Source organism: Eretmochelys imbricata, chromosome 16 (assembly GCF_965152235.1).
Source record: "Eretmochelys imbricata isolate rEreImb1 chromosome 16, rEreImb1.hap1, whole genome shotgun sequence".
NCBI lineage: Eukaryota > Metazoa > Chordata > Testudines > Cheloniidae > Eretmochelys > Eretmochelys imbricata.
The window spans coordinates 9,158,368-9,175,145 of record NC_135587.1 but is presented as its reverse complement, the minus strand read 5'-3'; the positions used below and the strand labels follow the sequence as shown (position 1 = coordinate 9,175,145).

At 43.0% G+C, this 16,778-nt stretch overlaps 1 protein-coding gene across 1 annotated transcript in view; it reads right to left on the bottom strand.

Moving 5' to 3' along the window:
- Window positions 1-16,778, bottom strand: part of CACNA1B (calcium voltage-gated channel subunit alpha1 B) — a 475,550-nt gene that overhangs the window by 40,502 nt on the left and 418,270 nt on the right. The window contains exons 39-40 of the mRNA XM_077835554.1: window positions 16,229-16,379; window positions 7,300-7,427 (exon numbers count right to left, since the gene is read on the bottom strand). Coding sequence (XP_077691680.1) covers window positions 7,300-7,427; window positions 16,229-16,379 — 279 coding nt within the window. The remainder of the gene's footprint in view (window positions 1-7,299; window positions 7,428-16,228; window positions 16,380-16,778) is intronic.

Here is a 16,778-nt window from a genome sequence, read left to right as displayed (position 1 = left end):
ATTGTGAAAAATGACCATTTATTCCTACCATATGGTCTGGTCTACACTACAGACCTATACTGGTATAACTACAATGCTCAGGGGGCTGAAAAATCCCCCCCGCCTCCCCACCAGCGACATAGTTACACTGACCTAGCCCCCCTGTGTAGACAGGGCTGTGTCGGCGAGAGAGCTTCTCCCTGCGGGATAGCTACCGCCTCTTACGGAGCGGGAGTAACTGTGCTGACGGGCGAGCTCCCCCCTGCCGGCGTAGACTGTCTCCATTACAGCGCTGCGGCAGCGCAGTGGCGCCAATGCGGCATTTTAAGTGTAAACGTGCCCTTTGTTTCCGATCTCTTATCCAGTTATTGGGGAGGACTTTCCCTCGGACCCCAGGACTTCTTACTTTGCTCAAGAGCCTTTGGTGAGGGACCACGTCACAGCCTTTCTGAAAGTCCAAGTACACTATATTGGCTGCATCCTCTTTGTCCACATGCTCGTTGACCCCCACAAAGAATTCTAGTAGATTGGTGAAGCCTGATTTCCCTTTACAAAAACCATGTTGGCTCTTCCCCAACATATTATGTTCCATCTGTGTGTCTGATAATTTTGTTCTTTAGTGCAGTTTCAACCAGTTTGCCTGGTATTGAAGTTAGGATTACTGGTCTTTAATGGCCAGGATCACCTCTGGAGCCTTTTTTAAAAATTGTCATTACATTAGCTATCCTACAGTTATCTGGTAGAGAGGCTGATTTAACAATAGGTTACATATCACAGTTAGTAGTTCTGCAATTTCATATTTGAGTTCCTTCAGAACTCTTGGGTGAATCCCATCTTGTCCCAGTTACATATTACTGTTTAGTTTATCAGTTTGTTCAGAAATCTCCTCTACTGACACCTCAATCTGGGACAGTTCCTCAGATTTGTCAACTAAAAAGAACAGCTCAGGTTTGGGGATCTCCTCCACATCCACTGCAGTGAAGACCAATGCAAAGAATTCATTTAGTTTCTCGGCAATGGCCTTGTCTTCCTTGAGTGCTTCTTTAGCACCTTGATCATCCAGTGGCCCCACTGACGGTTTGGCAGGCTTCTTGACTGTGATGTACTTAAAAAAATATATTTGCTGTTATCTTTTGAATTTTTAGCTATTTATTCTTCTGATTCTTTCTTGGGCCTGCCTGAGTACACTTTTACCCGTGACATGCCAGATTTTATGCTCTTTTCTATTTTCCTCAGTAGGATCTGACTTCCAACTTTTAAAGGATGTCTTTTTGCCTTTAACCATTTTGACTTTTTTATTCTATTGTTTAGCCATGACGGTATCTTTTTGGTCCTCTTACTGTTTTTATATTTTATGGGGAGGGGCATACATATTTAGTTTGAACCTCTGTAATGAATCAAGAATTGCCTCTCCCCTTGTGGGTCCCAGGAGAAGCTGTTCCACATGTCTAGAAACGTTATTTCTGCATACCCTCCTAAGGTGACGTCAATATGAGGGTAGTTGAAATCCCCCATTATTATTGCATTATCTGTCTCTGTTGCTTCTATCATCTCTCTGAGCATTTCATAATCACCATCGCCATCTTGGTCAGGTGCTCAATACTATACTCCTACTGTCCTAATCCTATTGTTCAAGCGGGGAATTTCTATCCAAAGAGATTCTATGGTACAGTTTGAGTAATTTATGATTTTTACTTTATTTGACTCTATGGTTTCTTTCACAGACAGAGCCACTCCCCCACCCGTGCAACCTACTCTGTCGTTCTTATATATATTGCACTCTGGTATTACCATTTCCCACAGATTGTCCTCATTCCACCGAGTTTCCACAGCACCTATTATAACAGTATCCTCATTTAATGCCAGGCACTCCAGTTTACCCATCTTAGTACGCAAGACTTCTAGCATTTGTATATAAGCATTTGTACATTTTGTCAATATTCAGTTGCTTCCCTCCATATGTTATATTTAAATGGGATTCTTTTACATTTGACTGTTCCTCACTAGCCCCTGCCTTTATTTTCACCAAGTTCTTTCCTATCATCTTTCCTGAACTATAGAGTTCCCCCTTTAATAAATTCATCCCTAATGGAGATCTGCACTGGAACCATGTGGCCCTCTGCATCTGTTGGCTTTCCCTCAGCTCTTAGTTTAAAAAACAGTCTAAAACCTTTTTGAATTTTAGATTTTTCTCCTCAGCATTCTGCAGAAATATTATTATGCTGTTTCTCTCTCTCATATATATTGAGTGTTGCCCCTTCCTCACCCCTTCCCATCTAGACCATGAGGGATGGAAGCTTTTGAGTTCTCTGTCTCATAAGGCTGCCTTTCTCCAGCCAGCTGGGATGTAGGAGTAGATGGAGAATTGATGCATCAAGGGATAAGGGGGCAGTCAATCATTCCTTTTCAGGCAACGGGTTAGTCACGTTCCAGTTCTTTTCAGTATCGTTTGCATTGGCAGTTTGGATTAAAAAAAAAAAAAAAAAAAGAAAACCAAAGAAGGAAATGCTGGACAGACTCTCTGAAATTCCAAACCTTATATGCCACCCTATGAGGGCACTTCTTTCCTAAGCCAAGGGGTGGAGCAATGACACGTAACAAATTGTACATATCCTTATAATGAATCCGGCAACTGGAAAGAAAACATCACAAGTTATAACAGCATAGGCAAGGAGGGAGGCCTTGTTCCAAAAGATCACTCCCCTACAGAACACAGCAAATGGCAGAGGGTGGAGGAGGAAAACATTCTAGAAGCAAGGTTAGTTTGACAATGATTGGATTTTCTGGGTGGTAGACACCTTAATTCAGATCTAGAGAGGGAGAACTTCCAGTTTCTCTACAAAAGCCACAGCATAAAGCAGCGTGGTTGTTTTAATTACTGTCCGAACTACAATGCAATATAAAAGATATTCTAACCACCACATTTAATTATGAGAGTCACTAATGTAATAGTTCTTTAATATGTCTGAAATATAAGAACACAGAAGATTAACAGTCAGCCCAGTAGTTTGCTATTTTAAGAGACTTATGAGACTGATTAGGACTGAGAAAATTCAGATCCCATTTGTAACAATTGAAATCAGACTATTGCAAAGTTGTTTTTATGGTTAATTCTATTATTTAAAAAAATGTTTTCAGTTAGTCTAGCAGCTGGATTAAGAAACTTCATGGATTACTTTTATTTCTAATTATAATTAGCCAAATCATCTAAAAAAATAGCAGCACCGAACTTCAAGGGAACCTGCAAAGGAAAGCAAACTGCTATTATACCCCTCCTGCCCCCACACTTTTTTTTAAGCTTCTTTATGATACATAAAAAAGTCCTTAGAGATTCCCCCCCCCAATATTTTCATGTGGTTTTGTTTTTTGTATTATAAAGTCCTAGCTGGTTTACTCATAGCTTTTGCACAGGTATAATTGTATTGGTTTAGAAAACTACATAGTTCAGCTGGTGTAACCCACTACTATGAATACAGTTAAACTGATATTAAACTGTGGCACATTGATACTATTGTGGCATTTTCCTTTAGCGAATGGACTGAAACTTCTAAATCAATATTGTTACATCAGTGCAAACCCTGTGCCTAGACGAGCCCCGAGATATGTCTACCCTGAGAGACTCTGTGGATGCCTGGAAGAGCTAGTGCTTTCTGACGTGACACATGCCACTGTAGTGAACCACGATTAGTTGACAGTGGAACTGATTCTTAGTTAGGCAATTTAAATCTCTTCGGTTTTCGTTTGCCTTTGTTAATGCCTATTTATCTCAGATACTTGTGAGAGAAGCTCTTCTTGTTAGGGATTCCACCACCCTGCTCTTTCAATTAAGAGCTGAAAACACTTACAGTACACACTTCTAGTCATCCAAGAAGAACTCTGACAAACGGCTTGACATTCCTAATATTTCCAAGGGGGAAAAACACATAGTAAAGAAAAATACAGCACCTTTCAGGTCTTCTTTATACATCTTAAAGAAACAAAAAAGGCCATACATCCAATTTTATTTTATTTTGCAGGTCATCTTGAAGTTCAATGCTATTATTTTTTAAAATGACTAAAAGTGGCCGATCGCTAAAGAGAGATTGCCATTTGTCAGTATCAGTTTACATGTGAGAGATTTTCCCCAGAACCAGATTAGTAGGGTTCATAGCGCGCTATCTCTCTCTAATGTATGGTGTTTCTACCACCCTTTAATCCATTAGCATTCCCATATTTACCTTCTATTTAGCAAAATACTTTTTTAAAAACAATAGTGCTATTTCCTGTTTTTACCTCTCTCTCAACATTTTGAATATTTTCCCCCAAGAAAGTTTAAAGACATAATAACCAGGAGAAAGATGGTGACACTGAAGATAATATTTTAAAGACATAAAATATTAAAATAAATAACCATTACCATATACATAATAATATTTGCACTTTGCACTCACACGTCGCCTTTCATCTAGGAGTCTCAAATAGCTTACAAGGTGGATAAGGCATTATTCTGTTCATTTTATTGATGGACAAACTGAGGCATTCAGAGGTTAAGTGGCTTGGCAAAGGTCACAAAGTAAATCAGCGATAAAAGTAGGAATAATAATCTAGTTTGCCTAAATCTAGATCACACTGCCATGTAATCCCTTTTCATGCAAATTATTATGATTATCTATTATTCCCCATGACATGTAAATGCTTGCATTATGAAGAAAAGGTCCTGTCTCAGAAAGTGTAAATCACTGATATTTTAGGCCTCAAACCTGCAAACACTTAAGAATATGCTTAGTTGATGTATGTGACTTCAGTGGAACTACTTGCACATGTAAAATTAAGCAAAGGCACATTTTTGAAGGCTCCAGGCCTAAGATATCAAAGGGCCTGATTCCCCTTTGATTTACACAGTTGTACTTTGGGAGTAACTCCACCGAAGTCAATGGAGTCACACCAGTGGAAAACTGGAGTAGATTAGAGAATCAAGCTCCCTGATCTTCATGCGTGACATAGTATGCATTCATTACTTTTTAAAAGGAAGTATCATTTTAAACCAACATTTTAATCTTTCACTTTAGAACCAGAAGAATGAGGAAATCATGCAGAAACCACCCTCCTTATGACCCCAATGGTCTGAGCATCTGAATCTTAGGAAAAGCACATTGGTGTTTTTTCTCGTACACAGGTAATTTATCTCATTGGTGCTCATGGGATTTGAAGTTATTTGTTATAGGGAGAATGGACATTCCCAAATTTTCAGCCTCACTGAATTTCCCATCAGTGGTAAGAAAGTGGACAGGATTTGCAAATGAAAAATAACCACTGATTGCTGATCAGATACTCACTAAGGACTAGTTTGTATTAGAAACTTGCACTAACTAAAATCTAGTTATACTGGTTCAAATCCCTAATGTGGATGCACTTGAGATAGTATAAATTATGTTTAAACAGATTTACCTTCTGTACTAAAGCTACTACATTAAACCAAATTGGTTAAAGTTTGATTTAAATTGGCTTAAGTGCATTCTTATTAGGGGTTTAAGTTCTTATCTATAAACATTTTCCCTACATCTTCAGCTCTGCTTGCAGGGGAACAAAAAGAGGATGAAAAGCATAAAGGGGTTGGAGGCAGCTTGTGTGTTGTAGATGTACAAGTCTGAAGCCTTTTCACAAGAGAGCTGTATTTTGTGGAAAACACATTGCCCGGTGGCTTTGTGGGGAGGATGGGGGATAAGAAGTGGGTGGTAGTTTGTAAAAAAAATTGTCCCCAGTACCATGTCCGAAAGCTGTAAAAGATCAAGGAAATGGTTCTGACTGCACTTCAGAGCATCTAAAACCTTCAGGTTTATGGAGTGCTCTTCGCCCTTTTAAAGCCTTCTGTAGAGGCTGAGTGTCCTGCGTTGTCGGAAAGGTGGCACGTAACACAATGGTTTTCTCCCCTACATTCGTTGCAATGTTTTCAAGTAAACTTTGCTCTGGGACCTGGTAACTAGGCAACCTTGTGGGAGACAACCCCCACTTCATCTCTACCCTAAAACTCTTCCAGCCTGACCCTTATTCTGTGGTAACATTCTCCTTCTCCTCTTATTGCAGTGTTTCCTGCCATGAGGGACCCAGCCAGTTGTGTGTAGGTTCCTCCGCTACTGTATTTGGATTAAAAAAAAAATCCAAGGCAGATTTCATTCAAAACCTCACTTTCTGGGTGGGAGAAAAAAACCCTTTCCCTTAACAAGCCTGTATACCAAGGATGTTTTATTGGAGATTCATTGGGAATTGAAAAGGAGTACTTGTGGCACCTTAGAGACTAACCAATTTATTTGAGCATGAGCTTTCGTGAGTTACAGCTCACTTCATCGGATGAAGTTAGGCTTATTGGTTTTTCTTCTCTTTATTGCTTTACATGTCTCAGCTTTCAACCTCTTGCCCCCAAACCAGCATATTCTTAAAAAGATCAAAGATCTCATCTGTAACTTGCTGCCATTCAATGGATGTTTCCAGGATCAAAACACAATTTCTGATGATACCTCTCTATTTAAGTTGTATGTTCTAATCAAACCAATGCTCTATTAAAAAACATTCAGTCCTTCCTCCACTGCCTTGCAACCTATGTTGTCCCATACACCTGTTTAGAGTGGATGTAAAATGCTACCGGGTGTGAGTGGAGAATTATGATTTGATAGCATTTTACACTGATGTTGCACAGCTGAAAGTGATGACTTGACGTTCAAAGTACTGGCAAATCAGGGCCACACTCTTTAGGGAGGAATGGCACCTTGAAAACGTGAAAAGAAAGCTTCACTGGTTTTCCGTGACCTCAAAACAAATACACACTGTATTTTATTATTTTAAATTATTAAGGCAATTCTTATCTATTAACAAATGCTACATAATCTTTGTGTGTCTAGATTGATTTTAGAGAAATTAATCTCAAGTGTTAACTAACATGCTTAAGATGGCGAGAGATTCTACTTTTTCCCCCCTTCACATTGGAAATGAAAACCAAAGGTGTTCAGTTGTGTTTCCAGAAATAATAAATGCCTTTTCTGCATGACCATAGAGCTAGGATCAGGCACTCTGTTTGCATCGGACCCATTCGTTTTCTGGCACTGTTAAGGGTTTGAGTTTTTTTTCTTTTCTGGTTCTCATATCAGCTAAAAGGAAATTCCCCTGTAACTACATCAGGTTTGTTAAATTTCAAGGGCACAGTGAATCTGGGTTGCAATGTTCACCTCCCCAGCTCTTTTCAGCTCTGGATTTTGTTTTCCTTGTGGACCTGTAGTCACATTAAAAACAGTATATGGACTATGTCTATATATATATTGTGTATATACATATTTGCTGTGTACATACCAGGCAGCTGGGTCGTATTCAGCCCAGACCCGAATGAACTCATCCAGGTGATGGGGTCCTAGGATGGAAGAGTCTCGTGTCAGGTACTCAAAGTTGTCCATGATTACAGCCACAAACAGGTTCAACATCTGCAGAGGGGGAAAAGGACGTTGGGGTTGGGGAGAAAAGAAAACACACTTGCCTTTTACCTTGTGGATTCAATTTAAGATGTGTAGCTGAAGAAGGTGGAAGAATGAAGCTGCAAACTGAGAATGCACTTATTTGCTTAGCAGGAGGTGTGGTTTCTCCACATCCCTATGTTTGCCTTGAAGTTGCACAATTTTTAATCTTGGTTGCACCCTCATCATCACGCGATGTGGCACTGCTGTTACCATTCCCCGTCAGGCCAGCAAGAACTGGAGAAATCCTCCTGTGGGGCCTGTAAGTAACCCTAGCTCCTCACCCATTGGGAATAGCACGGTAACAGGAGACCCTCCCAACCCCTGACTCCACAGGCTGAATGCACTGCCCTTTTCCAGGAGCGTCAGTCACTGCAGGAGCAGAGCACGGGGCAGGCACATGGAGAGGCAAGGGAGAAGAGGAAGCACTCCTCCCATCCTTGCAACTAACAGGATCTGCAACCCTTCCACCAACACCCAGCAGCACCTTCTCCTCCACTTCTTAAAACCCTACCCTAGAGCATCCATCTCTGCCTCAACATCCCCAGACAACAGCTCCTGCCCCACCGCCAGTGTCCCCCCAGTACCGGCAGCTCTCCACTCAGAAGGTCGCTCCCTATCCAACAGCACCCACCTTTCTCTCCAGAATCCACAAACCCAACCCCATCAACCACCTACATCAGACCTCCCCAGACCCCAAAATAGCGCTGTTTTCTTGCCAGGATGCCAAAGAGACATGGGATGTGACTGGAAAGGATTGTGGGATTGGAACCATCGCCACTGATTGTTCTGGGGGGTCCTGAGTGGAGAGCCTTTGAGAACGCCTGGTTTAGAAGTCTGCTGTGAGTGTCAAGAAATAACATTAGAATTTGCTGGCTTAGCTTTTTCTTCCTGGCGACAGAGCCAGGGTCAGGAACTCCATTTGGCCCATTCTTTTTGGCAGCATTAAGGTTGTTTTAGGATGATCAGTAGCCCATATAAAAAGAGCTGCTGGTCTAAGTCCATTTCCCAGGCATGCACATCACAAAGCCCAACACTGCAAAGGGCACTAATCTGTCATGGGGCCAATGGCTCTTCAGGAAAATTAGGGCCTACTTGGGGGGAGGGGGAAACAGAGGGATAGCTCAGTGGTTTGAGCATTGGCCTGCTAAATCAAGTGTTGTGAGTTCAATCCTTGAGGGGGCCATTTAGGGATCTGGGGCAAAAATTGGGGATTGGACCTGTTTTGAACAGGGGGTTGGACTAGATGACCTCCTGAGGTCCCTTCCAACCCTGAGATTCTGACTCATGAAAACCTTGTGGGCTAAACCTGGGAGCAATCAGGTGCGCCAGGTGACGCCCCTTTCGCTAATCAGCAAGGGAGCAGCTTGAGCTAGAAAGAGGCTGGTAGAAAAGAATAAAAGGCACGTTGATTAGAAGGAAGGGGGAGAGAAAAGACGCTCTCTCTAGAGAAGCCCTGCAGCTGGTGCAGGCTGGAAGAAGCCCACAGGGGGTAGAATAGGCCTGTGTGGGGCAGGCCCTGAATGTGGGCTTGGAGTTGACAGTGAGAACGCCAAGAGAACTGTCAGGATCTGGAGAAGGGAAACAGAGGCAGAGCTCATCTTGTTAGGATGCGAAGAGAACGGGCATAGGCCTCCATCCCACAGAGTCCTACAGGTAGAAACTGGCCCCGTGGAAGGGAGTAAGAAGGGGAATCAATGTGGTAGAAGAAACATGCCTGGAGCAGAGTAGACTCCTGTGTGGGGAAAGCCCTGAGCTAGGGCCTACAACAGTGTGACCCTAAGAACTCCTGTATTCACACCCCACACACTATTGTAATAATCTTTGTACAAAATGTGCCTTATGAGGTATCACTGCACAAAGTAATTGCTCACTGGTCAATGATATCAGGATGAAATGTATGTAGCAACTTGACTTATATGTCCAGTTCTGAATTTCCTCTGCACGATGTTACTGGCCCATGTTCAACACCAGACAGCCTGGCCTAGGTAAAAGGGTTCAACAGTTCTGTCCTAAACAAAGGAACCTGGGTATACCTTAATTTACACATATGCAGTAAACAGAGCCATCAAGCTAACAAGGGGAGGAGATTGAAAAAACAGAACAATTTGCATTTTCACAAACAGCATGAAGCATTCTTCACCACCAGACTTCATGTCACCTTCCTCACAATTTGAATAAACTTTACTTTGGGGGATAACTTCAGAAGAATCCATTTCAGACGTTCACTAGACTGTAAAAGAAAGAGTCAGAGAACCCAAGTTCTCCTAAGAAGATAAAGGAACCAGCACTTAGGGTTTCCAGAGAAGATCTTGACCCGGGCTTGGGGGGTGGGGTAGGGGTAGGTTCAGCTGTCCTTCTGGAAGACTGTGGGTGAGAAAAGCCATCTTGAACCCACAATGTAGGTTGCCAAATTGAGTTTTAGTTACTAGAAAGCATGTTTCACTTTTGTTTTCTTGTAACCGTTTCTAACTTTTTCCTCTTATACTTGAAATCACTTAAAATCCCATCTTCTAAATTGTAAATAATAAACCTGTTTTACTTTAATCTAAACCAGCAGTGTTCTGTTAGAACTAAAGTGCTTGTTAACTCCAGTTAGAGTGATAAGATGTTGGGTTTTCTCTCTTTAAAGGGCCAAACGGACCTTATTATTCCTCTGAATATTGCAGCAGAGGACTGGACATTGCAGAGCACATGGGTTTGGGAAAGTTTGGGACTGGGAGTGTGTTGAGGTCACCTTGCTAGTAGTAACCAATGCTGGGGGAAGCCAGGGTGGGGCTGTAGACAGGTTGCTAGGGTCAGAGTTGCTGATCCAGGGATGTATAGGGCACAGACACTCTCCGAGTGTCACCTGCATGCTTGTCTGCTGGTGTCCACAGCAGCAGAGCAGTGAGGCACCCAGGGATACAGGGCAGATGATGACACAACCTCTCACTGGTCTGGATTGCACCCCAGAATGTGACAAATGGATAGAAGGCAGGTTAGGTTCCCATGGGAGCAGGGCGACCCCAGAGATAAAGTGCCAGAGTCCCTGGGGGAGGGAGGCAGGCAGCATGGGGAATCCTGCTAGAGAAGTAGTAGTTACTAGTTTGGCCTGAGAGAGGCCAAAGAAATATTACACTGGATTTGTTTGGACTTTTTGTTATCTGAAAGGGGTTTGGACTTTATGACTTGGCCAGAGGGCTGAGCCGCGGAAGGCCCAGCCAGAGGCAGGTGGCCAGCAGGAGGTGCTGGGAACAATGACGATATACAGCTTCGCACCCTGATGCAAGGGGACACCACAGCTGGTGAGCACACGACCTTACGCTCCCTTTATGATCCCCTCCACAGAGAGTCAAGGACTGAATGGACCTTGGAAAGCAAAGTTCCTTCTCATCACCTAAAGACATTCCCTGCCTGGCAGGACTGAAGCACGCTGGGGAACACGGGGATACTGCTTCCCATTCGACTTGCTGCAGTGGATAGAGAGAGGAGTTTGTTCTCCAGGGCTGCTAATCCAGCACCTTTCGCCAGTGTGAAATTCAATACATATGTATTATTGTAACAGGAAACGTCTCTCTCCGTTACTGAGGCAGATATGCAGCATGATACAATCCAGGGCATAACTGGTGCAATGTGATTCACTCTGTCTCTGTGGAGAAACATTGTTGCCTTATTCATAATGCAGGCAGAAAGAGGCACAGGTGCTCCAATCAATCAACCCATCATTCAGAGGTATGCAGCTCCTCTCCTGAGAACACTTCCCAGTGCTGCTCAGATCAGAGCAAATCAAGACACAACAGCTCAGAGGAACCGGTCTTGAACCTGAATGTCCTCTGTTAGGATCTCAGGGATGGGACTCCTCAAAGGGACCCCAGGGATGGGAAGTATAGCGTGCAAAAGGCCTCTGCCTCCAAAAGCAAGATCTTAATACACAGGTTGGTAAATGTTCCTGAGAGATAAGGGTTCAACCCAACTTCTATTAAAGTCAATGGAAAATCTCACGATGACTTCAGCAGGAGTTGAATCAGGCTCAGACGGTAGGGTAGGAAGGTCACAGAAGACAGGTAAGATCATGTTTCTCTCACCCAAAAGGTGGAAGTGATGCCTATGTGCTGGATAAAGACCTGAGATGCATGAGGCAGCTTTCTATTGTTCTGCTCTCTATCCGTGGAGCTCGTATGCTGATGTGGGTGCTGCTTCGTGGCATGACATGGCGCACCAGGAACCAGTGCGGTGGAGCAGTTTGCCAGCTCTCTGCTAGTGAGCAACAAAATCAAACAGAATTTAGCGGCCTCCAGCTCCGCAGCATCGGCAAGTCATTAAAATGAAACCAGACAATTAAGTCTGGGGCTTGAGTCTGTGGAGGGGGTGGGTCTTTGGTTGGGGGATCGTGTACAGGAAGTACTATTGCTGTTACTCATGACCCACTAATAAAGACATCCCCAGGCCCTAATTTACTGCCACAGTAATATACCATATGAATGCCAATTAATCACGCTTTAGACCTTTCTTCCAATTTACATGGTATTACTAACCCCATTTTACAAGTAAGGAAACTGAGGCACAGAAAAGTGAATTGACTTGACCACCTGGTAAAGTGGAGAACAGAATCCAGGTATCCAGGAGCCTGTCCCAGGCTCCAATCTACTAGAATTCTTTCAGGGTGTCAACAAGCATGTGGACAAGGGTGATCCAGTTGATATAGTGTACCTGGACTTTTAGAAAGCCTTTGACAAGGTCCCACACCAAAGGTTCTTAGGCAAAGTACAGCCATGGGATAAGAGGGAAGGTCCTCTTATGGATTAGTAACTAATTAAAAGATAGGAAACAAAGGGTAGGAATAAATGGTCAATTTTCACAGTGGAGAGAGGCAAATAGCAGGGTCCTCAAGGATCTTGTACTGAGACGTGTGCTGTTCAACATAAAAATGATCGGGAAAAGGGGATGAACAGTGAGTTGGCAAAATTTGCAGATGACACAAAATTACTCAAGATAATTAAGTCCAAAGCTGAATGTGAAGAGTTAGAGGGATCTCATCAAACTGGGTGACTAGGCAACAATATGGCAGATGAAATTCAATGCTGATAAGTGCAAAGTAATGCACATTGGAAAAAATAATCCCAACTATACATAAAAATGATGGGGTCTAAATTATCTCTTACTACTCAGGAAAGAGATCTTGGAGCCATTCTGGACAGTTCTCGGAAAACATCTGTGCAATGTGCAGTGGCCGTCAAAATGCCAACAGCATGCTAGGAACCATTAGGAAAGTGATAGATAATTAAAAAAAAAGATCCTTAATTCCACTATATAAATACGTACTATGGCCACACCTTGAATATTGCATGCCACTCTGCTTGCTCCATCTCAAAAAATATATATTGGAATTGGAAAAGGAGCCGAGAAGGGCAACGAAAATGATTAGGGTTATGGAACAGTTTCCATACGAGGACAGATTAAAACTACTGGGACTAGAGCCCTGCAAATCCGCTGATATCCGCATCCGCGGATGTGGATATCCATGGACCATTTTTGCAGATTGTGGCTCGGATGTAGATACAAATTTTGTATCTGTGCAGGACTGTAACTGGGACTGTTCAGTTTAGAAAAGAGATGATTTATGGGGATATGATAGAGGTCTTCAAAATCATGGATAGTACGGAGAAGTGAAGAGGGATGTGTTATATACCCCTTCACATAACACAAGAATTAGAGATCGCCCAATGAAATTAATGGGCAGCAGGTTTAAACCAAAGAAAAGGAAGTACTTCCTCACACAACGCACAGTCAACCTGTGGAACTCATTGTCACGGGCTGTTGTGAAGGCCAAAAGTATAACTGAGTTCAAAAAAACCGTAATACTTTCATGGAGGATAGGTCTATCAATGGCTATAAGCCAAGATGGTCAGGGATACAATTCCATGCTCTGGGTGTCCCTAAACCTCCAACTGCCAGAAGCTGGGACCGGGCAATGGGATGGATCACTCAAAATGACCCTGCTCTGTTCATTCCCTCCGAAGCATCTCACGCTGGCCACTGTCAGAAACACGGTACTGGGCTAGATGGCCTATTGGTTTGACCCAGTATGGCCATTCTTATCTTCTTAAGGACCTGGGGATGGACCGTTGAAAATGCTTCAGTCACTTACGAGCATAAGTCCCATTTTACAAAGTAACAGACACTTAGGAGACTAAGTCTCATTGAAAATCAGTGGGACTTAGGTTTTTTAATACCTAAGTCTTTTTTGAACATAGGACCTAAGCTCCTAAATCACTTGGGTGCTTTTGAAAATGTTACTCCTAGACAATACTTTCTCAGGATCCCTTCTGCTATCCCCAACATGCATTAGGCTCAGTTACACTTAATACTGCCTCCTCAGACAGAAACACCGATAAGAAGAGGTGGCTAGTGAAGGAGGTAAGAGCTTACCTGATGGCTTCCATGCAGCCACCTTCCTGCCTGCGTGACACTGAAGGCCACTGACTACATCAGGGCTGCTGAGGCCACTGAAATAATTCCTGCTGAAGGTACTCGGCTCATTTTGTGGAACTGAAGCCAGTACACTTGACCAGTATGTACACCTGACTGTGTGTTCTCGGATACTCATTAGCTACACAGCAGGCTGTTCCATGCATAATAATTGCAATCCCAAAGTTCTCACATCCATGGCATCTTTTTCAAGTTTGGGGCTTGATCCAAAGAAGTCAATTGGAGTCTTTCTTTTGACTCCACTGAGTGTTGAATCAGGTTCAGACTGGAAGTATCTGCTCACCCCCCTAGGATCAAAGAAAGCAATTCTCTTACAGCCACCCCAAGCCTCAGAGTAGGAGTCAGCGGCAGGACCCTGTCTCCTCTCCTCTTTCTGCACTGCCCAAAAGAGGTGGTTGGCCACAGGGGGGAGTGCACGTTGCACTGCCTAAGTGATGACCCAGCAGGTGAGCTGGAAAGCTATGGGAGGTGGCTCTCCCCTGAAGGTGGTGCAGTTCTGTGTCGGCCCCAGTGCAAGCCTGGGTCTACACAGGTTTATTTAACTGCTACAGAGCAACTTTTACAGTTGCTCTATTTTTTAGTTTGACTTTATATCAAAGGGCACAAATTAAACAAGGAAAATGATGCCAAACCAGACATCCTTAAAGCCCCTGAAGCAATGTTAAAAACCAATACATTACATAATTTTCCCCAACTCTGTGATGTAACAAAATCTAATAAACCATAAATACACACCCTGCTGGCAAGGCCGCTGCTCTATAATGGTTTAATTGTTTGTGGGGAACCACATGTTTTATTGCAATGAAGTACCAAGTACATTTTAAAAAACGAGTAATGGGTCTGTCCTGAAATATTACAGCTGGCTTACTTTTCACGATCTATTTTTGGAGCCCCACCTCCTTTCCTTAACTCTTCAGCCTGGGGCCTCCCCATGGCCTGCCAATGAACGAAGGGTGTCATCCCAGAGCTTTCGGGAGCACTGACTCAAAGCGTAAGATCATGCAGGGCTGTATATGTCACAGATGTACGCCAGCCTCCAATTCCGCTACTACATTTTGAGTGTGAAAATTGGCGTGATTTGGTGAGGTTTTTTTCACGGGGGTGGGGAGAACCCAAGGAATGTTAATGGACTTTTAAATAGAGAATTTCTGATGTTAGGTTAGGGATTTATAAAGGAAAACTTTAAAGTGGTGGAGTTCTAAAGGAATCAGTAAATGGACTCAGTAACTTTTTATCAGCTTCCAGGGTGCTACAAATTTTAATCCATGCAGGAAGGAGTGAGATGCCAGATGCCAAGGAGAAGGCTCCAGCTGGCCAAAGGACGTCATGGTGAACTATGAGGTGGTACGTCTCCCTACAACATATAAATGCCATATGAAGCTAGTTTTCCTGGACAGAGTCTTTTGCGGGTAATAGGGATTGGCTGCATTTGTGAAGTTCTGATTCATAAACAGCTCTTAAATTTTAAGGCAATCTCTTGTCTGTACAGTGGAAAGCAGTGAGGAATCATATGTAGAGTAGAACAGATAAATCCTGTTTGCCTTCTGGTAAGTTTCAGAGCTGTGATTTCAACTCTTCAGACTCTGAGTTTGTTCCCTATGTACCTGATTCTCCATTCTCTGACACCGATGGAGTTATGTTAGCATAAAACCCCTGCATCACTGAAGGTGGAATCAGCCTCCAGGACTGGATAGCCTTTCGTGTGTTTGCAAGGGACTGGCAAAACTTGGTTTTTGTTAAATGACGAGTTCCAGCCCTGCCTGATGAACAATGGCAGAATCAGCTTGGTGTGCTTCTTTCACCTTCGTGACTGAAAATTTCCCAAACACTGTCAGTGGAAAATCATCAGGTTTTACCCCCAACAAATAAAATACAAACTTGGTGCTTTTCTGATGCTTTCTGAAAGCAACACAGAGCCGACCGTGTCCCTACCACCCCAACCCCTCCCCATTCTTCAAAAGCCCATATAAAAATGGAGACAAAACAGATTAATGTTTAATTCCATAAATTAGACCCCCCTCCTGGGGAGAAAGATAAAAACCTGTGCAATAAACTAATTACTAAATTACCTCTTTGGAGATTAAAGGGTTTTTATCACCATGATAATAAATGCTTTTTAATGGAACTGTCTTGTAATGTTGTCTAAATCATAATTAGGAAGCAGCAGAAAACAAGGATTTGGGAAGAAGAGGGACCTACTCCGTGCTAAATGTGAAGGGAGCTGAAGGAGTTAGCAAGGGCTGATGTGATGCCTGCGGTTTGATAAGATGGAAAGGAAGCAGAAACTCGGACTGACTTACCAGAAAGGAACAAAGGAAGATGAAGGAGACGAAGTAAAAATAGGCAAAGTCGCTGCCACATTCGTTTTTGGTGAGGCCGGAGAGTCTGTCGCAGGCTCTGTTACTGAGGCAGGACAGCATGATTTCGTGCCAAGCTTCCCCGGTGGCACTCCTACAGATGGGGGACAAACATTCAGTGAAAGGCAAAAGGGTGAGTTCTTTTGACTGCAGAAGTGTACATCATGAGGGGTAATAGAGCTCTGCCCAGCACACCTGGACCTGTTACAGGAGATCAAATTAACCAAAAAGACACCATCTAAAAATCTTTTCTAAATTCTATTTTGAATTCCTTTATCAATTTTTTATTACAAACTACCTCCTGCTTGTATGGCTGGCTTTTGTGTGTTGGTATGCGTTCTTGGAAGCAGTTTGCACTGGCATTTACTGTACCTGATTCATTTACCAACTTTGTGAAACAAAGAAAGAAATGAAAACGATCCCCCTCCAGCCACCTTGTTACAGGGAACCAAAATCAACCTGACAAGGATAAACGGAATCTGTTTCTGGAAAG